Consider the following 23,926-nt stretch of genomic DNA (forward strand, 5'->3'; position numbering starts at 1 on the left):
AATTTGTCTAAATTCAACTCCAAAAGTTTTTGATAGTCATAGTTTTTGTTCTTAATGTGGTTGCTTATTTAGAGTTTGTTTGTTGTTTTCCTAATCAATAAAGTCCATGCTATGCTTGTTGCATTTTTTTTTTGTTGCATTTTGTTATTGAATGAATATACCAAAAAAATTCAAAAAAAATTAATTTCAAGATTTCCAAATCTTTCCAAAAAAAAAAAAAAAAAAGAGAAAAATTTTCAAATGAAAAAAAAAGTCTTTGGACTAGGGGCACTGAGCCCTTAAGTCATTTTTTGAAAGAAAAAAAAAAGAAAGAAAAAAGAATTAATCTTTAAACTAGGGCCATTGGTCTTCCTAGTGACTTTTTCAAAAATGCCCATTTTTTTTCAAAGATTTCAAGATTCTTTAAAGTCTTCTTTTCAAAATGGTACATGAGAATCCCTTGGAAAAAACTTTTTTAAATTGTGATGTTTAAAGGCTTGAACAATTAACTTGTACTGAGTATTAATTTCATTTGATCCGTGTATGCTAAAGTACTTTGAATAAAAAAAGAAATGGTCTTACAAGGCAATCAAAAAAAAATCTATCCATCAAAAAATTCAAAAATCTCATGCATTTATTCCAAATTTTTGAAAAAGAGCTCAAGTTACTGTGCCTACAAGCAAACATTGCTAGGAATAGGAGGCCGTCTTAGGTAAAACAAGAGTACACCTTAATACCTTGAATGATCATTATCCATTGCTAGCCCATTTGAGTCTTTAAACACTTAGCCTCTTTTTCACATGAACCCACTAAAATCTAAACCTAGGGTGGAAAAATTCAAAGTATGCATGCTTAAATCTCATGTTGAGGAGAAGTCGACCCTGTAACTTTGAAGGTAATTGATAAAGCTCTCCTAGAAGAGATGAAAGACAAGTAGAGAATTTATTATGCTAAATGAGCTTTCACTTAATCAAGGAAAGAGAAATGAAATTCCATCAATGTGAGAGAAAGCAAAATGTGCGTCAAGTTTGAAGAACCTAAAATTCATCATGCCAAGAAGAGTAGAAGGTTCATCCAAAAAAAAGTTCATCCAAAAAGGAAAAGATTCATCAAGCACAGAAAGGTGCAAGTGCATTGAGGCAAGAAAGAAGTCTAGAGAGTGCATCAAAATGACCGAAAATCATTAAGCTAAGAAATACAAGGAGGGAAAAAGGTCCCCAAAAGTTCATTCAATCAAAAAAAAAAAAAAAAAAAAAAAGAGCCCGCTAGGCTGAAAACCCCAAAGGGCGGTCTATACAAAAGTTAGGGCCAAAGAAAAGAAAAAATTGGAAAATCCTACCATTGGAACCTTGAAGATGCAGCTTAAAAAGAGAAAAATTTTACAAGATGAAAATCTAGAGGTATGATGCAAGAGGAATGAGCATAAAAACAATTGTTGATACAAGTGACCAATAAAGACTAGTGAGAAGATGACAACAAAGAAATGAGAAAACTCCTCTAATACTTGATTTTTTTAGTAATGCATACTTGAGAGAACATCATAAGGAATTTTGAGCCTTTTTATATCATTCATTTCATAACCTAAACCCGGCCTACATTACAACCCATGAATAAGACCTCCTTGAAGTCTTGCTAATTGTAGGCGCATCTTGAACTCTAATAATATTTTTCTCTTGAATTAAAAAGGAAAAATGCTTAAAATTTTCAAAACCCACAAGATGATATGTCTAATAAGAAAAATTCTCAAATTCTCAAATGACTCAAAAGAACATTCAAACTTGGAGCACTCTCCTTGTTTGCACCCAACAATGTGATTCCTAAATATTATCACATTTCATTTCTTGATTGCCGTTGGATATTTAATCTGACAATGTTCAAAAGAAAGAAGCAAATTTTGATTACATGAGTTTAATGATCTTGATCCTTCATAATCAAAGAGATTTGTTTGGTTCTTAAACACTATGATTTTCCAAAATGGTTGTTCAAGGATCACATATTGTTCAAAAAAAAAAAGAATTTTTTTTCCTTCAAAAAAGAAAAAAAAAAAAGAGAGAAATCTCATTCAAAAAAAAAAATCATTCTCTTTCAAAATCCAATCCTTTTGAACTATGTCTCGACTTGATCCTCTACGAGAGAGGTACATAGGCAGTCTTTCAAAAGCCCGGTCCCAATCACCCAAACAACCTTGGAGAAAAAAATCAAAACAATGTGACAAAATTGTTTGGGTGAATGTTAGGCTGAGCTCATTTGTTTTGCATCAAGCATGCTCAAACTTGGGGAATTGGCCTATTTACGTTGTGTGCAAATATGTCCTTTTTGCATGAAAGCATGTTTTCATTTGAGGCATCAATCCTTTTTTTTTTTTTTTTTTTGCAAGCATGTCCACACTAGGGGCATTGGCCAAAAATGTTTTCATGATAATTTGTTTTTAACAAACTAGAGAAAGAAAGCCATTTTGCAGGAACCAATGATGGCAGACCGTGATCTTCTTTCATGTTCCCCAATTGTAGCAATATCAAATTAACTCAGCTTCCATCCAAGCAAGGAATATGCCCCAAACTAGGGGCATTGGCTAAGTGCTTCCAATTTCTTGTAATGAATGACTCCATTGCCGATTGAAACTTGCTTTTTTGCAGGAATCAAAGTGAAGGATCCTTGATCTCATTTAACACAAGTTATCTTTGATATGCACCCTCATATAGCCAGATAATAGCATGACCTATACCATGTAGGATCGACAATAGCTCTCCTACTTTCAAGGGATCGATAGTAGCTCTCCTACTTTCAAGGGATCAACCTTAGTTCTCCCAAAACCCATAGGATCGACCTTAGTTCTCCTATATATTGTAGGATTGATAGTAGCTCTCCTACCTTTAAGAGATCGACCTTAGTTCTCCCAAAACTCATAGGATCGACCTTAGTTCTCCTATACACTGTAGGATCGACAATAGCTCTCCTACATTCAAGGGATCGACCTTAGTTTTTCCGAAACCCAAAGGATCGACTTTAGTTCTCCTATACACTGTAGGATTGACAGTAGTTCTCCTACCTTTAAGGGATCGATCATAGGTCTCTCAAAACTCATAGGATTAATCTTAGTTCTCCTATACACTGTAAGATCGACAGTAGCTCTCCTACTTTTAAGGAATCGGCCTTAGTTCTCTCAAAACCCATAGGATCGACCTTAGTTCTCTTATACACTATAGGATCGACAATAGCTCTCCTACCTTTAAGGGATCGACCTTAGTTCTCCCAAAACTCATAGGATCAACCTTAGTTCTCCTATACACTGTAGAATCGACAATAGCTCTCCTACATTCAAGGGATCGACCTTAGTTCTCCCGAAACCTATAGGATCGACTTTAGTTCTCCTATAAACTGTAGGATTGACAGTAGTTCTCCTACCTTTAAGGGATCAACCATAGGTCTCTCGAAACCCAAAGGATCGACTTTAGTTCTCCTATACACTGTAGGATTGACAGTAGTTCTCCTACCTTTAAGGGATCGATCATAGGTCTCTCAAAACTCATAGGATTGACCTTAGTTCTCCTATACACTGTAGGATCGACAGTAGTTCTCCTACCTTCAAGGGATCGACCATAGGTCTCTCGAAACCCATAGAATCGACTTTAGTTCTCCTATACACTGTAGGATTGACAGTAGCCCTCCTACCTTCAAGGGATCGACCTTAGTTCTCCCAAAATCCATAGGATCTACAGCAGCTCTCTTATATTTCCAAACCAAAAAAAAGGTGACGGCCACACAAAAAAAGCAAGCCTAACATTAAAGTATTCAGCTCGGAACTCATCTAAGCATTGCAACATGCCCCAAACTAGGGACATTGGCTAGGTATGTCAAATTTCTTTCAATGAATAACTCTGTTACTAATTGAAAATATTTATTTTGCAGGTACTAGAGTAGAAGCCCCACAAACATTGGTATAAATAATGTCTCTCAAATCCATCGGACTTCTGGAAAGCACATCCAAATTTCAAATCCATGAACCTCTGGAAAGTACATCCAAAACTTCAAATCCATCGGACCTCTGGGAAGCATGTCCAAAATTCAAGATCACAACTGAAATTCTCATTTTGTCGTGACCACTAGTAAACATATCTTGTCCTCATTTATTTTCCCAAAAAAAAAAAAAAAGGCTGTATGTATGAACTACGTTTGGACCTGATCCTCTCACCAAGAGGAACATAGGTAATCTCCCCTAAGATTCGGTCCACATTTTGATCCACAACATGCCCGTCTGCATGTATCATACCTTCACCACGGTTAAATACTGATTGCAAAGCTAGGTGTCTCTTTCATACATTGACATTCACTTTTCAAGCTCTGCCAATGAGGGGCATTCTGTTGACACCCTATTTTGCAACCCGCATTTAACCTCGCTTGGAGGGTAAAAGGGTAATTTTGCCTTGGAAATATGCATCTTGATTCTGACCATTAGATCTTTAATCTCATTTCATTAAAATGATCTTGATGTTATAATGATCAAATCGACTGGTCATAAGCTCTAATCAGACCACCCGATTGAAAGTTATCATCAAATCAAATTTTAATGGCCGAGATGCACTATCACAAATTGAGTCCGACTATATGTGATTATGAACAATTGATTTCAATTGGTTATAAGTGTAATCAATTTGAGATCAATGATGTGTCATAATTTGATTGGTTAGGACTATATTTTATGGTGGAGTTGCATACATCTAATTAATTAGATAGTTAAACATTAATTATTCAATGAATAATTTGTGCAATTATCTTTTAATTAGAGTAAATTTAGAACCAATTAAGTCTGAAATGAGAGTGATTGGAGCCATTTAATGTTAATTGGGAGCTAATTTGAGACCTATTAATGTTAATTGTGCTGAAACTATTTTCTAACTAATGACCTTTGCTCACCATTTCATCAATATCTCTCAGAATATTTTGAATCTGTGAATGAGGTTAGTTTTTTCAGAAACTAGACATCCGGAGCTGCAATTTGAGTACAAGAACGAGACAATTTCGATCAGAAATGAGTCAGATATGATTTTTCAAAGTTGGCTTTATAGGCTGTTACAGCAGCTACGGGAAAACCGAATTTTGGCTTGTTCCTCACTTCCACCAATCTTTCCATTTAATGCATCATATTTTTCCCAAAGCTAAAATGAGATCTAGGTTCATGATTCTTTGTCAACCCTCATTAAATGACCTTCCATTCATATTTCCTCCACTACTACTATATAAACCCTCCCTCTCCTTAATTCCATGACACACGAAAACCCCTTCTCTTCTCCTCTCTTGAGTTTTAGTGAAGTTGAATAGTCTTGTCATATCTTGGTTTCCCTAAGACTCAAGATATTGAGTGAGACTCATTCTTCTTCTTCGAGCTCTTCTTTTCCTCCACCTTTAGGACCTCTATCAAGAGTCTCCTCTTCCACCGTATGGATATTGCATGAAGGTATAATTCATTTCCCTAACTTGTTTTTTGTGATGTCATGATAAGAATTTAAGATTAAAGCATGATAGTAATTATTTAAATTCTCTTGAATATGTTTGAATGTTCTTAAATGTTCTTATGTGTTCATCACATATTTTTGGTTGTTCATCATATGTTCATGCATAAACACTAGTTTTGATCTTAAATCCACATCAAAAATATGAAAAACATGTTTGTTTCATAATTCTTTCAAGTCCTTGAATTTAGGATATCACCATACACTCAATCCAAATGAAATGCTTAATAAATTGAATTAGGGTTTATCACATGCACACACTTTAAATTCAACATGTAAATTGATTGACATATTGGATGATATGATACGAATGTTGGCCACTATTGTCTAGAAGATTGGTTTCACCGAGCAAGGTGGGTGCCTAACACCTTCCCACCTTATAACATAGCTTCTGAGCTTAGATCAAGGGTTAGTAAATCGAATACTTGTCCATGTAATTTTCAATTTTTTAGATTGTATCTAGGAAACAAAGCCATGTACTTTATCTTAGATTATATCTAGGATCAAAACTATGTAATTTCATATGATCAATGTAAATTCAATTTCAAATTAATAAAATGAGGAATTTTTCAATTTTGGTTTTCTTATTTATCCCAATAATTAAATAAGTGGTGACTCCATTGTAAAACCCTTAATCTAAAGGGGTAAATATATCTAGTCGAACCTCCATTTTGAGAGGCAATAACATGACTCTACCCATTCACGTGGGTTTGGCCCAATATCCTAAAAACGGGCCGGGGACGAGGTCTCTCACAACATTCACCAGAGTTCTAGATCTACATACATGCAATTTTATACTCATTCAAGTCATTTTTTAATTTATACTTATTCAAGCATTTGAATTTTGACAGATAGATACAATTAGTAGTTTCTACGGACAACATATTGGACAAATTGCACCTCATCTTTTTTTATTTTTATACAAGTCAAATTGCACCCCTTCTTAAATATTGGATTTAAACAAACTTCTTGTCTTTATTCTTGAACATGATGACGATATCTTAAATCTATATTATGTGACCAATGAGAAATCCAACAACATAGATTTGAAACTTAAAGAACAAGTTGATTTGTAACAAAGTGCAATTCCAAAAATCATTAGAATGAGCTGAGTAAGAGCATCATGATAGGCAAAAATTAAAACAATTATTCAAAATAAATATATAAAATTTTTTAAATCCAGAATCATGCACCTCAATCTTAGTATTAAAAATAAATAAAGAAAAACTATGAAAATGGTGATTTTACCAAGTTTGATCTTAGTTTCAACATGTTTGATTTCCTCATCTCCCAAACATCCAATTTAAGCCCTAATTTTCATGTAAGCCTTAATTTTCACCAATCTATTCTTCTCACAACCAAGTTTGGCATAGCATTTCGAATTCAATGCTCTATTCAAGAAAAAATTCAAACAAAAACCACAAAATTCAAAATTCTCCAAGTGCTTTAGGTTCTCAATCAAATACAGAGACTCTCAAACATTGAAAAAAAGAAATAGAACTACAAAACACAAATAGATATAGAAAATCACTTACCAAAGCCTCAAGATTTGACAAATTTCCATCCGAACAGCCAAAATCGAAGGAAATCAATCTACCAAATGGGAAAAATGGAATTAGGTTTTTCTGAGAGAGAGAGAGAGAGAGAGAGAGGAAAGCGTTAGAGAGAGAGGAAGAGAAAGGGAAACAAATGCCACTTTGAAAAATGAAAAAAAGAAAAACCTTTGCATTTGTACGTGTGTGTGAGAATTAGACAAAGAATTTTAGAGAGAAAGATAGAAAGTGAGAATCCTTTGGCTTGTAAGCTGTAGCTTCCTGGTGTTACTGATTTTCTACGTTTACAAAATTGTTGATAAAATATCTAATTATTTTTTCTACATTCATCAACCCATTGATAAAATTTTTCCCAATTTAAGTATTTTTTAGACTCTTTTTTAAAGGGGAAAAAAACACTAGAAAAGGAGCCCCTTTATTTTTAACACTTACCTCAACAATTATGCATAACTATTGAAATAAGTATGCTAATTTCTTCAGATTTACTCCATGCCTCCAGAGTTGTGCATAACTGTAGAAAATAAAAGCTTCTATCAACAATTTTTAGTGACTGTGGATAAAAATATGTTGAAAAAAATCAAGTTGTTTGTAGTGTTAAGGGATCTGAATATTTTGTGCTCAAGTGTAACCATCTTAATCTTGGTGAGAACAAGGATGTTGAGATTCTAAAAGTTTTATATTTCAAATTGCCATTCTACCATATGATCTCTCAATCATCAAAGTTGAAAGTGCTTGAGTTGTGGGACGTTGAATTTCATGTACATAATGTGGTTTGGGATGTGAAGATGAAGTCAGTTTGTTTCCCTCAGTTAAGGCATGTTTGCTTACATTATGATCCAAGATATGACATGATTCAAAATAGTTTTCTAGGGTCATCTCAATTGGTGAAAGTGGATGAATTAGAACATGGATGGTCGAATGAATTTTTTCTCGTGGCAAGATTTTTAGACAATTACCCCAATATAAAAAAGTTGACCATTATTGGGTATGTTACTGCACTGAAGAAAAATATGAAATCCTATCCGACTTCATCTTATCCATGATAAATCTCATGAGAAAACATGTATGAAATCCTATCGAACTTCATCTTATCCATGATAAATCTTATGAGAAAACACGCGCAATTCGAGCTTATGCATGAATGAACCAAGTGGAGGCCAAAGGGGCCCAGCCCCCTAGCTTTAAGGGGAAAAAGTGGGAAAAATTGCAAACTAACACTAGTTTCTAGACAATTTTGTTAGTTAGCAACATTTCCAAATTATATAGGAAACTAACATCTCGAGACTATGAGACTTGATTTTATTGTAGCAACTCGACTTCGAGAAACTCGAGTTCCCTACACACCTAGAAAAAAGCAACAATACCAAAGAGACAGAGAGACATACCAGAGAGACAGAGAGACACCTGGTTTGATTCAACAATACCAAAGAGACACCGGTACCAAGATCAACAAACTCGAGCTAAGAGGCTGGCACCGAGATCGAAACTACCGTAGGTCTTCGTGGGGTTTGGTCAGATTCTTCTTTAGGAAACAACCTCCTTCATGGATTTGGGTCTTCATGGGGTTGTGTTTTTGTTTGGTTTTTGATGAACAACAGAACTAGAACTTGTGGATTTAGGTCTTCGTGGCTATTTTGATTTTTTGATGAACTGCAAAAACTGGAACTTGTGATTTGGATTTGGGTCTTTTGGTTTGGTTTTTGATGAATTGGTTTGGAACTCAAGTTTCTAAAACTCAAGTTCCATGTTGAATTTTCATATAACTCGAGTCTTAGAGACTTGATTTGCAACAGGGAAATCGAGTGTGTTAAACTGGAAATGCTAGTTTCCTAAATAGTTTGGAAACATTGCTAATTAACGAAATTGTTTGGGAATTGGTGTTAATTTGCAATTTTCCCTGGAAAAAGTAGTTATTTTCTATTATTTTATATTTGACCCCCTCTTCCAAAAATCTTGGCCTCCTTTCACTACAATATTTGATATTATTGTAAAAGTATTTGCATCAATTGTTGTAAAATAGCATAGGATTCTAAATTTGCTCCACATCAGTTTATGTATAGTGCAAAAATACATTTGTGTTACAATAACTGTGTAAATTTACAACCTTTTTGTAACTATGCATATGAATATTTTAGCAATTCTTTAGATTGAGGCAATGGTTTTTGGTTGATAATGAGAGAAATATGATTTGGGATAATAAAAAAAATTGATAAAGAAATTATATTTTAATAAAATATAGTATAAAATAGATAATATGATATTGGGTGTTTTGAAAAATGAGTATGTAAAATAGAAAAGTATATTCCTATATTAAAATAAATAATTTGATGTAAGGTGTTTTGAAAAGTGAGTAAGTAAAATATACAATTAAATTTATTACATCAAATCAATCTAATTTTTAGTAAGGAATGAATAATATTATCCAAAGTGTTGAACAAGACAATCTCACAATAAAACAAAAAGTCTTAATATTCATGTATTTAAATGCTTAGTAATACTAACTAAATCTTTAACACTAATAGAGCAAGGTAAGGCTAAAAAGTCTAAATCCATCCTGCCTAAGGGTCATCAAATAGCCCATGACCCATGGGCTGGCCCAATAGCCCGCTAGCCCACCAGGCTAATAGGCAGCCCAGCCCGGTAATATTGAAGCCCGTGGGTAGCCTAGTAGCCCAATGAAACAGGCTATGGGTTAGTTTCTTCACCCATGGGCACCCAGTGGGCCGGCCTGTTAGCCCAGCCCATTAGCCCGACCCGTTAGCCTGACTCATTGCCCAAAATTCATAACAAAATAATTTGGGGGTTGGGTGGGTGAGGGATTGAACTTTAGACATTATAAAAACTTTAAGACCACACACCTAACCACTAAATATATCGAGTGATTGTGATACAATGTGTATAATAAATATATATATATATATATTTTGGTATTAGTCTAGTAGTTTTGATTTTTAAAACTAAGTTACTAAGATGACCGTTGCCCTACCTCTGTGCCTCTAGAAAGAAAGTCATTCTTTCCTTTGATAAATTCTAATTCTTTCCTTACAACTTACAAGTTACAATTATAGAAGAAATTCCTTAAAAATAAAAAAATAAAATAAATAAAAAAATAAAAATAAAAAAGCTTACCGTTGGTCATTCTCATGGAACAAAATTCTTTCCTTACAGTAAGCATTCTTAAAGGAAATATATGAAGAATCAAATATTTGATTCTTCATATATTTCCTTTACTAATGCTTACTTAAAGGAAATATTTGAAGAATCAAGGGTGTGGGTGCCAACCTAGTTGGGATGTACACATTTTGTAGTGATGCAACTATTTTCAGTCTAATATATTCACGAAAATTTCAATGTACTTATTTATTCTTATCAATACAAGTTAATTAATCTTATTTTAGTACCTTTTTAACAAGGATGTCTTAGTATTTTTTTTTTAATAGAATCTTTTTAGTAGATTTAATTGTTCAATTTGATAGTTTGTAATAATATATAATTATAATTTTTTTTGTTAAATTTTTATAACCCTACTGAAGACCCGTTAAAAAAGCCCATGGGTAGCCCATTAAACCCACCTCACTAGCCTAGCCCGCTAAAGCCCAAATGGGCATTGCCCATGGGTAGGGCCATGGGCTAGGGTTTTTCATCCAACCCGGCCCGACCCAGCCCATTGACTAGTCAACAACCCGTTAAGCCCAGCCCATTAGACCCACGGGCCGAGTAAAAATGGGCCGGGTCGGCCCGGCCCGGCCTATTGACGAGGCCCACACCTCACCTCGGGGTGCTGGGTAAAAATCTTGCCCCATCCCCACTCCACCATTACAGTGGAGCGAGGTAAGGCAAGTCCAGGTGGGGGGGGGGGGGGGGGGATTAACAGACCTCCAATTGATTACAAACACTATCCTGATCATTCCTTGTAGAATTTCCAAGCCATCGCCATTTATTTTTGTTTGAAGATTGAAGAAGAATTCAGTTTTGTTAAATCTTTTTGAATAGAAGTGAGTTCAGTTATGTTATTTATTTGAACATGAGTTAGTGAGAGACGTGGATGGAGGAAACTGTTTGAAACCGTTTAATTTGAATATGTGTGGTAGGAGAGGAAGTTTATCTAAAAGGAAGGAGTTTGGAAATTAATAATGTGACTTATTTGCCCCCATTAATTACAGCAGTTTTTAACCATTGTGTAAGGGCATTTTGGTACAACCGAAAAGTTAAATGCAATCAGTTATTTAGTACTTAGTATTATAGATTAGTTATAATTCCTTACTTGGTACTTGGTAGAATGTGATGTACATCTCAAAAGAAATGAAAGGCAATATTGTCGCTTAGTCCCTACCACTAAGATTCAGGGGTGTTGTGTCACACCTCTTTCTGCATTTAAACACTTCAAAGGAAGTTCCTTCCAAGTGAAGTGTCAGCTTTCCATGAAACGGAAAAATCATCAGGAAAATAAAACGAAATAGAGCCAACTGAATTTATCAAAGCCATAAAAGAATATGTGACAGTAAATTAAGAATATAATGTTCTTTTTGCACCAAATCATTTTGGTGGTTCTATTTATACTGCAGCACAAATTAACGGACATTAGCCACTTTTATTGACAACCAGAGAAAAGAATACAAATACACGAGATGGAAAAATATATATATATATATATATATTATATATATATACATTACAAAAAAAAAAAAGGAGGTAGCTGTTTTGCTTCCCACTTTTTTACACAACTGCTTTCCTACTGTATGAGAAAGGAAAGGAAATAAGACATAATACAGGGAGTTCAGAAGGAAGAAACTATGATGGACCATTCCATTCAATTATAAGCCTTCCACTCAAAAGTGAAGTAAACCATTAACTCTCCCCATTGGTTGAGAAAGAATTATGTTTTTATCCTTGTTTCTATAAATACAAATAAAACATAATGAGCATAAGAGTAAAAAATATTATTTATTTCATTTCCTAACCTCCCTTATAAACTCCAAAGAATACTAGAAAAAGAACAATGTATTCCTTTCCTTCAAAATTCACCTATTTCATTCCTTTACAAACTCCCAAACATATTGTTAGACTAGTGTGTATAACTCGAATGCAAATCCTCTGTACCACTTTTTGTGTACCACTTTTTGTTCCACCAATCACTACTTACCATGTGTATGATTACTTTCCATTTTAAACTTAGTTATTTTATAAGGAAAGTAAAATGAAAATATGGCAAATACTGATTGGGGAACATAGAGTGGTATACAAAAAATGGTACAGAAGATTTGAACTCGTATAACTCAAGCAAGTCATCTCCTTTGGAAGTTGAGGAACTTGATGCCATAGGCAAACACAAAGAAGAAGATGAGAACAAAGCCAAGATGGGCCACTGCAACAGCTGGAAGGAAGTCATATTCGAAACCCAAGCTTACTTTGAGGTACTCTTTCAATTGCATGCTACCTGCTTCAGGTATCTCAAGCGGAGCATTTTTGTCACCAACTTGAGAGGTTACAAGACCATATAGTGTCCAAGCCACAGGAGAAGCCCAGTAGTACCACCTCCACCATATTGGGATTTGCTGTAATGTGTAGGCAATAGTGAGTTTTGTATGCAAAGAGAGAGTAGATTATAAAGACATAACCGAGTGTTTGAATTTAACATATATTGAGTTAGAATAACTTACCGGCCTGGGAAGGAGGAAACCGGAGAACAAATTCCAGAAACTGAGGAAGAATGACATACAAATGGCAGCAATTTGGTGGCCTGGCGTCAGTGCAACAACCATCATCCCGTACAATGTGAAGTAGACAAAGCATGTAAATATGTAGTAGTAGAACCAAAAGAACTTCGTTGCCTTCCACTCAAACCCGATCATAGAGTAAAGGAGAAGAGTGTAAACAATAGTTTGAATTGCAGTATAAATCGTCTCAATGGCCACCTGCATAATTAGGATAGTGCCTTAGCCCAGTATAAAATAGCATACTTCTGTAATAGAATTACATATTTCAAATTAAATTTTCTTGATTCTCAACAAAAAAGAAATTAAGTTTTCTTGATGGCAAGATCCATTCTGTGGTCAATTTGGAATTACAGTCCTACTAGAAAGAGACAAATTGCATTTGAGTTACCTGAGAAAATGCATAAGGCAAGGCAGAATACATCCCAGCTGCTCTTTCACGGTAGAAAACTGTCCTCTCAATGGCAACAACAGACTGCACAGCAGAAGCATTTGTGGCTCCAAGGAAAAGCACAGCAGCATACATGGCTCCCAAAAGATTCATCAAGTCTTGTTGTTTGGCCCTGTTAAAAAAACAATTAGAGTTGACATCTGATAAAAGTACCAATGAAAATTAAGATTAAGCATTAGTGCTTTAATCAAATAGATCCCAGTCTAGATTTCATGCAACCCTTTAAACGATAGAAAACTAAAATAATCAATTCAAGAAAAAGTTCAAGACTTACGTCTTTTGTCCCTTGTCCCAGAAGATTAGACCAAATAATGCACCAATGACTATTGTCATGAAGAACCGGATGGCATTGTACTGAGGGTTTCTCCAATAAGACCAATGTTGCTTCCAGAAACAAGCTTTGCACTGAACACTGAATGGTTGAGAGTATTTGGTTGGGAAGTAGAGGTCGCTGGAGCCTGGCACTGGAGTACTTAGCTCTTTGATAAGTTCCTGATTCCTCCTGAAAGAATGTTGAAAGAAATTAGAATCACAGTGCCTGAAATCCCGGGAACGAAGGAAAAAACTTATTATCAAAATAATTATAACTTACAGACAAAGTGGGGAATTGGCATAAATGTCAGCAAAATCCACATTAAGATGAGTCTCAACTGTAGGAGCAGTGACTTCAAGCATCCATGTGGCAGGATTATAACCATCCCTAATCTTAGTGACTCCTGGGACAGCCTAGCATAGATAGATATTAATCAATAATTAGCAAAATACCTGCTGGTCAATCCCAAGAGAGAGCACAATCGGTTGAAGTGTAAATGAAGAGCATATGTATAGACATTAGAGATATGGAAAAACTCTTATCATTTGATGAAGCAAACATTAAAAAAAAAAAAAAAAAAAAGAAGCATGAAAAAAGATACTCACTTCAAAATATTCTATCAGCTTGTGAGAATGGCGACCGAGAGGTCCAGCATAAATGACTTGTCCTCCTCTTTTCATCAGCAATAGCTACAAGAGCCACAAACATATTGCAACATAGATACATAAGAAACATGTAAGTGAAAAACTTTAACAAAATTAAGAAAAGTGAGCTGTACCTCATCAAAAGCTTCAAAAATGTCTATGCTAGGCTGGTGGATTGTGCATACAACAGTTCTCCCAGTATCCACTGTATTCCTCACAGTACGCATAACAATAGCAGCAGCTCTGGCATCAAGACCAGATGTTGGTTCGTCCATGAAGATGATAGAGGGGTTAGCAACAAGCTCCACAGCTATTGTCAGCCTCTTCCTTTGTTCTGTTGAAAGACCATCAACTCCTGGAAGGCCAACTAGAGCGTCTCTTATTGGTTTAAGCTCAACCAACTCCATAACTTCATCTACAAACATCTATACCAAAAACAAAAAATAAATATACAAATTAAATTACACACTTAGAACTTGGATCCTTAAGCAATAGGAATCCAGACAGGGTGTTTAGAACCAAATGAATATGTACAGAGGTCTAGAAAGATGATTCTAGAAGACCATGCAACATACCTTTCGTGTTTGTGTCTTTACATCTGAAGAGAGACGGAGCCAAGCTGAATATAGGAGAGATTCATAGACAGTAACATTTGGTGAATGAATGTCATTCTGTTCGCAGTAACCACTAACCCGAGCAAAGGTTGCTTGGTTCTTAGGGTAACCAGAGATGTTGATGGTTCCTTCAATGTATCCACCGGTCTTTCTTCCAGCTAACACATCCATAAGGGTTGTCTTCCCAGCACCACTGACGCCCACAAGTGCCGTCAATATTCCTGGTCTGAAAGCACCACAAACATCTCGTAGCAGTTGAAGACGATCTTCTTCAACTCCTTGAGTCTTCATTGCCTGGTATGAAAGACCAAAATTTACATAAGCATTTGGTAGGTATAACAAAATTTTGAAAAGAACTTAAAGTGACATTTGATATTCCACAATGTGAATGAAAGCCTAAATTAATTTACCAGAACATTTAAAAATAGGTTACTTACAGCAGGCATATCCACGTAGTAATTCACATGGTTAAAGGCAAGTGAAAGGGGTTGGAAGGGCAAAACCATTCCCCTTTTTGGAGCACTATGTGAAGCACCAACAATTTCTGAAGAAGTTCTCACAGCCATATCAATACCTGTAATTGTTTCACAAATGTTCAGGCATCTAGAGGAAGATAGCTTCATTTAAACACTGAAACAAGCATGCATGCTTGTTTCTATTGTTGATTCTTCTTCTCAAAATTTAAAATCATGTGGCATATTTTAGCCCCTTTTTTTGCATTATCTTCCATCTCTAGGAGAAGGCAAAAATATTTCTTCAAAGTTAAAAGATTTTTCTGTTTTAATAAGTAAAAAACCATCATTATTTATAAGTAATAAGTAGAAAACCATCTGCGAAAAATGCATCAGTATTTCTGTTGTTCTAATTTCTAATGTTGTGTAACTGCATTAAACCCACCACCTCTCTTGCTTAAAGGTGTTACAACTAAACTCATGGTTGCATAGTGAACTGTATTTTGTGCAGAGATGTGATGAACCATCAAGCTAATGCAAGCTTCTTCAAGATAATATTTTGGTTGTTACAAAACAACATGTTAAATTTTGATCTCTCTAATTGAAATAGAATTACTGTTGTCACTATATGAGTTAATTTTGACTAAATACCAGTAAAAACATTGAAATTAGGAAATCATGAAAATTAAAGGAGAAAGGTCAAAGATAAACCTTCTGTTCCATGTTGTCTGGAGGATGAATCTTTATTCTTCTTGTCATTTTCATCATCCGCAATGACGGCTTTTGAATCACCCAGAGCTGAAATTCATTTTTCACACAAGGATTTGTCAACTCTGAAATTTCATTTCCCTATAAAAGAAACTCTGAGTAGGAATGAGATAAGATCACTTACGATTCAGGTAAGTCAATGCTGCAATAAATAACACATTGAAGAGAAGAGAAAATCCAAAAAGTGCTCCAACACAAATCCAGAACCAATAGTCTTCGGTATAGAAACCTCTGGACTTGAGAAGGACCGTTCCAACTGTTGGTGCATTATATCTAGGGTCAGTATTGGGCTGCAATAGATAAATTTTGTTAAATTTCCATGATGGCTTTTGGTGTTGAAAATGAATTTGCATATGCAAGTATGGAAAGTGGATGCAAATCTGAAATTTACATATGAAAACAATTAAACTATGAATATATCTTACCGCACTCCATCTTTTATCAAGAAATTCATTCATCACTATGGCATTTTGTCCGTACATCATAGGAGAAATATAGTAGCCCCATATCATCCATGGCTCAATGTCATCTGCAGGCCAAAAAGTTAAAGAGGAGTCATTTTTCTTAATCAAATAAATCAACATTGAAATACACTGACAGCTGGATTGGAAAGAGATGAATTACTTTTGGCGATGATGAATCCTCCAAGCACAAAAACCAAAAGCAAGGTGAAGGTACCCAGCGTATTTGCAACAACTTGTGTTCTTCCAACTGCAGCAATGAACCGAAAAAGGGACAGTGCCATTTGATGTATGCCAAAGAATGCCAAGAACTGTCGGAAAAACCTGAAGTAATAAGGGAAGAAATGTGTTAATGAAAGAATCATCGACTAATAAACCCATAAGTTTGAAACATACAATTCCAACAACTGGTAAGTACAAAGTAGCAAATAAATTGCCGGGGACAAAATTTTAAAATCATATTTACCTGCTAGCAGATGGAGCAAATCCAATTGTGTAGTAGGTAAGAATGATCCATATTCCTGATTCCACGAATGATAGAGGGATCCTGAGGACCCAAATGGGTAAGCCAAAAGCCCATGCAGGATAGAACAAGAAATCCCTTTGTTTATAAAAGACAGGAAGCCTGAAAACAGTCATTGCCAATTCAGCCATCCCGTTGAACATCACATTAATCAGACTGAAAAATAGTGCTCCAAAAAATTTTCCTCCATCTGCAACAGTTCCCACTGGCATTTCTGTCCTAAGGAAAACTGTGAAGGCAATTATAGACATGATTGTTATCTGAGTAGTCTTGAATATATAAACAAAAGAATTACGCTTCATTAGCAGCCATTCCCTTGAAAAGCAAGCCCTGAATAGTTCCCAATTTGAAATACCATACTTCTCTGTCACCAGTGCAGCTGGGTGCGCTCTAGATTTATCATAAGGAACACTAAGATCAGCTGCAAGCTGTTGGCCTATGTGAAAAGAGCCAAAGGCCTGGGCAAATTCAGAAACTGAAATGTATCTGTAAGGGTGGTTCTTCTTGAACCAATATTGTTCTTGATCCTTCTTGGATGTTACTTCTTGTAAAAAGTCAGCAACTCCTTTCCTATCGGGGCATTTGAAACCCACGTGCTCAAAGAACTCGAGGATATTTTCTCTTGGACCTTGGTAGACTATTTGTCCTTCTGAAAGTAAGATAATGTCATCAAAAAGACCAAATGTCTCTGGTGCTGGCTGTAGAAGAGAAATGACCATAGTCACATCCATAATATGAACCATTTGCCTCATGTACTTGCAAATCTGAAAAGTGGTAGAACTGTCCAACCCTGTCGATATTTCATCCATTAAAAGAGCCTTTGCTGGTCCAACCAACATCTCCCCTGCACCAAATTATAATAACACAATCAAAATTGGTAATGAATCATTACAAATGCTTACATACTAGAAACAAGAATGTGAACTGGATACATTATTCTTTTGTGTAAGATTAATGACTCCTAATTTCATGATAAACAACTTAAGCTTGTCCAAAATACGTACCGGTTGTCACACGCTTCTTTTGTCCACCAGAGATACCCCTTCTCATTTCATCTCCAACCATAATATCAGCACAAATATCCAGTCCAAGTATCTGTTAAAGATTCTTAAAGGTCAGATATTTTAAATTTTCTTGTTGAGTTCAAAAAGAAAAAAGAAAAAAAAGGCATAGCAACATGAAATAGAGACAGCAAACCTTGAGAATATAATCAGTAACCAAACTAGTCTCTTGGCCTGCCATTGCTGTGTTCTTCATGAATGCATCAATCTCAGGATCGGGCTTAATTCCTGCTTCTCTCTCTCTTCTTGAGAGTTCCACCAACATCTCATACCTTGTGCCAACCCCTAGACAGCGTCCCGAGAAATCCAGTGTCTCTCTCACGGTCATTTCTCCATGGTGAAGATCAAGTTGACCAATATAAGCACAGGTTCTTTGAGGAACAAATTCATGGAATTCATGACCACAGTAGGTGACTTTCCCAGACACCTGTACAGAACTCTCATTCATTTGTAGGCCATAAAATTTAATCTTAGACACAAAGGATTATTCAAATTGAGACACATATAAAAGCAATAGAATGGGAAACAAACCTTCAGATCCTTGTCAAGTTTCCCGGCAAGTGCCTGCAACAAGGTTGTTTTCCCTGCACCTGGAGGACCCAGAAGTAGGGTCATCCTGGAATTGCCATATCAGTTAAAGTTCATCCCAGAAAATCAAAATAAGAACAATAGCAACAAACACAAAGCTTGCTATCAACCCAGAAAAGGCTATTTCACCATATACAAGGCATGAAAAATCAGTTTACTAATCTTGCCCATATACCCGGTAAGAATTACCTTGGAAAATTCACTTTCATATTTGGGCAAAAGGGTTTTAAAAAATTTTTAAAAAAAAAAACAGTAAATCAACTAGCACTTCATAAAAATACCTTGATGGTTTAACAATTCCACTAACATCTTTGAGTATCTGGATTTTCCTCTTCTTCGATGGAGCAAGGTGAACCAATCCGAGAATACTCTGTTGTCCATTACAAATTGAAATGGCAAAAAAAAAAAAATTGTTATCAAAAGCTTAGTGACAAAATTTTAAACCAGATAAAAGAAACTGTCAAAGATTTCAAACCGAATCATCAAAACAATAACTTAAAAACACTATTTTTTTTTTAACTTTTTCATTCTTCTAGTCATAATTACAAAACAGCCCAATAATTTTTATATCTGTTTCTCACAAAACTCTACACCAGAATCCAATTTCACTTCCAAAAAACAAAAACAAAAAAACAAAAATACCTCAATTGTGTTCAAAGTAACATTAAACAGAGTAGGAAGTGCTCTACTCCCAACATACACATCTCCCTCCACCGACACATGTTCATACCGAACTTCAATCTTAGGAATCTCAATCCCAACTCTGCCATTAAAACCAAACTCAAAAATCTTAATTCACACAAAAACCAAAACCATAGCCAAAATCAAAACCAAATCCAAAACAAACAAACAAACAAAAAAAACTACCTGTCAGTTCTGTCTCTGAGTCTTCTAAGGAACTTTTCATTGTCTTCCTCAGTAACCTTAAGAATACTCTCCATCAACAGCTTCTTATCTTGCATCCCAAGATTCGTAACGTCCACTTCATCATGCACAACCTTGCCATTATCAAGAACTTGCGTGAGCATCCCTTTCCTCAGCCTATCATAGGTAGGCAATCTCTCTATGGCCGCCCATCTCAACTCTTCCTCGTCATCGTCTTGCCTACCGCTCCGGTTAAACACGTCCGGCGGCGCCGTCCACACTTCCCGGAAACTCCCAGAAGCCCAGCTTCTCCGGCTGCTCGTCGACCTGGCGAGATCGTCTCCCGCCAAAGCCGATGCCATTGCTACTTACCGATCTAAAACAACAACAACAACACACTCCTCACTGGTGTCTCTGTTTTTAGATGTGCTTTTGTTTGTTTTATAGTTACAATACCAATCATATATATGCATATATATATATATATATCTGCGCTTTTTTAGCAAAGCAGAAACAGAATCAGAAACTATTTTTACACGCAAGCATATACTCCTTCATACAATGATATTGATATGAGTATGCGTGAGTGACAAGTGTTGTACGAACACTCACTCTCTTCGTATATGTGTATGTATATATGTATGTATATTCAGTTACGATCTGATTTCTGAATCTGGTTTTTTCAGGTTAAAGTCTTGGTCGTTGGAAAAAGGAAAAGGTATGCTTTTGCAGAAATAGAGAAAGAATCCTAGTATGGTAGTGAGTTTTAGAGAGAGAGAGAGAGAGAGAGAGTGGTGCCCTGGTTGTTAAACTTTGGTTAGAAAAATAAAAGGAGTGGAGGGTGGGACTGAATATTAATACTGTAATAAACAGTAATAATGAATAAAAAATAAAAAGTAAAAGGGAGAGAGGAAAATGAACTGAAATCCCGGTATATGACTCAAAAACAGGGATTTGGGTCAATTTAAATGAGCGCTTGGCTGGCTTATATAGCTTAAACTAAAGCAAGCATAATGGCAATGCTTTGAAGACAGAAGCTTCTGCTCCTCTGGATTCGTAATCTCTCATCAAGTTACCTTTTCAGCTGTAGTACTTTTACCTAATAAAATACGCAATCGCTTATAATTAATGTCCTATATATTAAGTTTTTTGTGTGATTTTCTTTCTAGAAGACCCTTGCCCATGGCTTGGGTTCTGGATGCAGTGTCCAGCGTAGCTGGACTAATCTAGATAATGACACATGTTGAATAGTATTCTTATCTAGTGCAAATAATGGTTTTCGTAGTAATAAGATGAGTTTGAGCTTTTCTCAACCAAAAAAAAAAAAAAAAGATGAGTTTGAGCTAAGTTTTAGTTAGCTTAATCGATAAAATTTCTCATTGTCTAATAAGAAATTTATGGTCTCTTGAGCCTAATGATAAAAAAAAATTATTATGAGCGAATGTCATAGGTTAAAATTATAAAGTATTTGTCGTAAAATTTATATTAACAAAATGATAATATTAGACAAATGGACAGAACCATTGCACCTATCTCTCATTAAAAGTATGTAGGGTCCTGTTAATGAATGCCGTTAAGGCATTTGTTAATGAGTTAGTATTTTAGAAATATTTTAATACCATTTCTATGGAAAATATAAAAATTTGTCAAAAAAGTCAATTAATTTTTTTCTTGTTCAATAAAAATTTTCTAAAAATATTTCATAAACTAATGCCCTTAAGTTTTCGTTAACTTTTCCCAAATATATATATCAACAAGATATAATATAATCAAATGTGACAACATTTTTTTTTTAATCTTTTTATTTCAAATTAAAAGAAAAAAATATTTTAAATTTTTTGCAGCAACTCAAAATTCAAATCTATCACATGTTGAAATTTATATAGCATATAGGTGTTAATTCATTCCAATCAATTCATATTATTAATAATAATTCAAATCCATATTGGCATTTTTTAAACACAAATAAAATTTACTTAATATTTATTACTGTAACTTTCAAAGGTTTTTTTTTTTTTTTTTTGAGAACCTGTAACTTTCAAAGGTTAGATTAGTTGTACAACAGCATTTGGCATTGTTTTTTTTTTTTGAGAAAGAGCATTTGTCATTGTTGATGTTAAAAATACGGCACAATTTTTTTTTTTTTTGGTTACAAAGACTTACAATACGGCACAATGATTTTGGATATTTGCTCAGTCAAAGCAACTGAAGGCTTAGAAAGCCTTTTTTTGAACGCAACTAACAAATGCACCTGATTTGAGTGGGTAACCAAAAAAAGTGACCTGTAAAGTGACCCTATAGAAGAAGGAGAGGCCTCTTCTATTAAAATTCTTAAAAAGTGCATGATTGTTAAGAATAATTTTAGTTACAAAATTTTTTATAATTTTATACTACAATTTTACTCAAGATTTTTTTATTAGAGGTAAATTTTAACAAATTTATCATTGAATTATATCTTTTATTCTTGCAAAAATTTTAGAAAATAAAAAATTTATAGCTATGTCATCAATAAATGGTTTAAATTACAAGTTTTTGTAATTTAAAATTATACATAAAATATAAGCTTCTAAATCATATAGTAAATAATATCTTATTGACACAAATTTTGACAAGTGTATTAAAAGAGTAAAAAACATATTGGGTCCGTTTGGATAGCACTTATTGTTGCTGAAAGTTGATAAAAACTGATTGTTGCTGAAAATACTGTAGCAAAATAATTTTTAAATGTGTGAATAGTATTGTGGGACCCACTTTTAATATTAAATATTGCGTGAACAGTACGTGAACAGTGCACGCACAGTACACGCATAGTAAATTTTGTCCCCCAAAGTCAACAAGTGCGGCAAAAAAAAAAAAAAAAAAGGAGAAAACACATAGAGGAAACGCGCCGCAACTTACCCTCCTATCCAAACCCATACATAATTCAACGGTTAGATTTTTTAAATATGTAGTTGTGGGGTCTGTTAGTTAAAAAGGGATAGTAATCCTCAGAAGTGGGCTCGGGGCCCAACGGCCCAATCAGAGGACACTTCGTTATCCGAGGATAGTCTAAAAAAGTTTTATTATTACTAAATGGGTAATAGAGGAGAAACGAGTAGATATTATATATACGGCGGCATAGTACACGTCCGAGGACACCAAAGTCCGAGGTGAATGTAACTTTCATGTTATTGGGAAGACTCCGCCAAGTTGTATCTGAACTGGAAATTGGATATAACTTAAGGGGGCGTCGGGAAAGGTAGCAAATATCTTCTAAGGCCATCACCTCCACATTAAATGCTTTCCAGCTAACACTCTGGCCGCATTAATGTGGAGGTGATACCTGAACAGTAACTAAGCAGCTTTATGGTCACTAAGCTGCAAGTTCCGGTAGATGCCGGATGGGACAGAAAGGAGTTCCCAAGATAAGAACTACACGTGTACGATGGAAACGGGGGGAAAACGGAGTATATAACATAGGAATGAAGGAAATAAAAAAGGACTTTGGGACAGAAAAAAGAAAGGAGGGAGAGAGAGACTGACTGAAAGAGAGCCGAGGAGAGATTTTCTCAAGGAATGAACCTAGAGTATCCCTTATTACTTGATGAGTAGAACCTTTCCTTTCAAACAGTACTAGTTCTTGGACACATACTCTAAAAATTTATTGTTTGGGCTTGTTGGGCTGAAAACCCATCCATACTCAGGGTCAATCCAAACTGAGTCCCTACAGTAGTAATGTTAATTTTATTGAATAAGGTATTTTGAAGCTAAATTTTGTCTACACTTTATTAGTATACATGAAGTACAGATGCTATAAATAAATAAATATCAATGGTAGGCGAAAATAATTAAATAGAATAGATGTTCTTTTGTTCAACAAAAGTGATAGATGTTGGAATATGATTTCTCTTCATTGTCCAATTCACATTTATATATATATATATATATATATATTACTGTATTTAACAAGATAGAGAATAGGGCATCATTTAAATTTGTAGTATTATTTAATTTGAATTAAAAAACATATCCATTTCAAATTGACAGGATTATATTTATTACCACAAGAAAAATGTTTTCTTTAATCAGTAATAGTCTAATAGATAAACGTTTTTCATTCAAAATAATAAGGGCGTGCTTTTTTTGTTTTAATGTCAATAAGAGCGTGCTTGGGCTTGGCTAGGCTAAAAAGTTTGTTATATATATATTTTAATTTTACTTAAAAAATGAAGTGAGAAAAAACTTCAATTAGATTGTCTTTTTTGTTGTTGAAATTTTCAATTAGATAGTATTATTGACTTGTAAACTTAAAAAAAAAAAATTAGAAAGAGTTTTAATCTATGGCGTGACATAGCACCAATTGATTTTTTAGTGTAGATAAAGATTAAACCACAAATCTCTTATAAATTTATCAATTGAGCTAACTCAAACTTATTACATTGCTTTTTTTTT

At 34.7% G+C, this 23,926-nt stretch overlaps 1 protein-coding gene across 1 annotated transcript; it reads right to left on the reverse strand.

The window, feature by feature from the left end:
• Nucleotides 1-11,818: 11,818 nt before the first annotated feature.
• LOC112009729 (ABC transporter G family member 34) lies at nucleotides 11,819-20,440 on the reverse strand. The gene is made up of 20 exons (XM_024042051.2): nucleotides 19,499-20,440; nucleotides 19,274-19,394; nucleotides 18,913-19,001; nucleotides 18,575-18,659; nucleotides 18,180-18,470; nucleotides 17,987-18,077; nucleotides 16,926-17,826; nucleotides 16,623-16,783; nucleotides 16,424-16,527; nucleotides 16,123-16,288; nucleotides 15,942-16,028; nucleotides 15,216-15,352; nucleotides 14,740-15,072; nucleotides 14,299-14,589; nucleotides 14,126-14,209; nucleotides 13,800-13,933; nucleotides 13,482-13,709; nucleotides 13,148-13,319; nucleotides 12,703-12,957; nucleotides 11,819-12,597 (listed from the first exon to the last, which is right to left on the reverse strand). The coding sequence occupies exons 1-20, from the start codon at nucleotides 19,855-19,857 to the stop codon at nucleotides 12,328-12,330; spliced, it is 4,359 nt and encodes a 1,452-aa protein (XP_023897819.1). The 5' UTR covers nucleotides 19,858-20,440; the 3' UTR covers nucleotides 11,819-12,327.
• Nucleotides 20,441-23,926: the final 3,486 nt, after the last annotated feature.

Source organism: Quercus suber, unplaced genomic scaffold, assembly GCF_002906115.3.
Source record: "Quercus suber isolate HL8 unplaced genomic scaffold, Cork oak 2.0 scaffold_195, whole genome shotgun sequence".
Lineage (NCBI taxonomy): Eukaryota > Viridiplantae > Streptophyta > Magnoliopsida > Fagales > Fagaceae > Quercus > Quercus suber.

Excerpts from the sequence above, each read along its gene's own strand:
- LOC112009729 (XM_024042051.2), bottom strand. The coding sequence starts at position 19,857 with ATGGCATCGGCTTTGGCGGGAGACGATCTCGCCAGGTCGACGAGCAGC. Across the intron at positions 16,784-16,925 it reads TTTGCTCCATCTGCTAGCAG|GTTTTTCCGACAGTTCTTGG; the intron begins GTAAATATGATT and ends TTATTACTTCAG. Across the intron at positions 14,210-14,298 it reads TTTTTGAAGCTTTTGATGAG|CTATTGCTGATGAAAAGAGG; the intron begins GTACAGCTCACT and ends TGGCTCTTGTAG.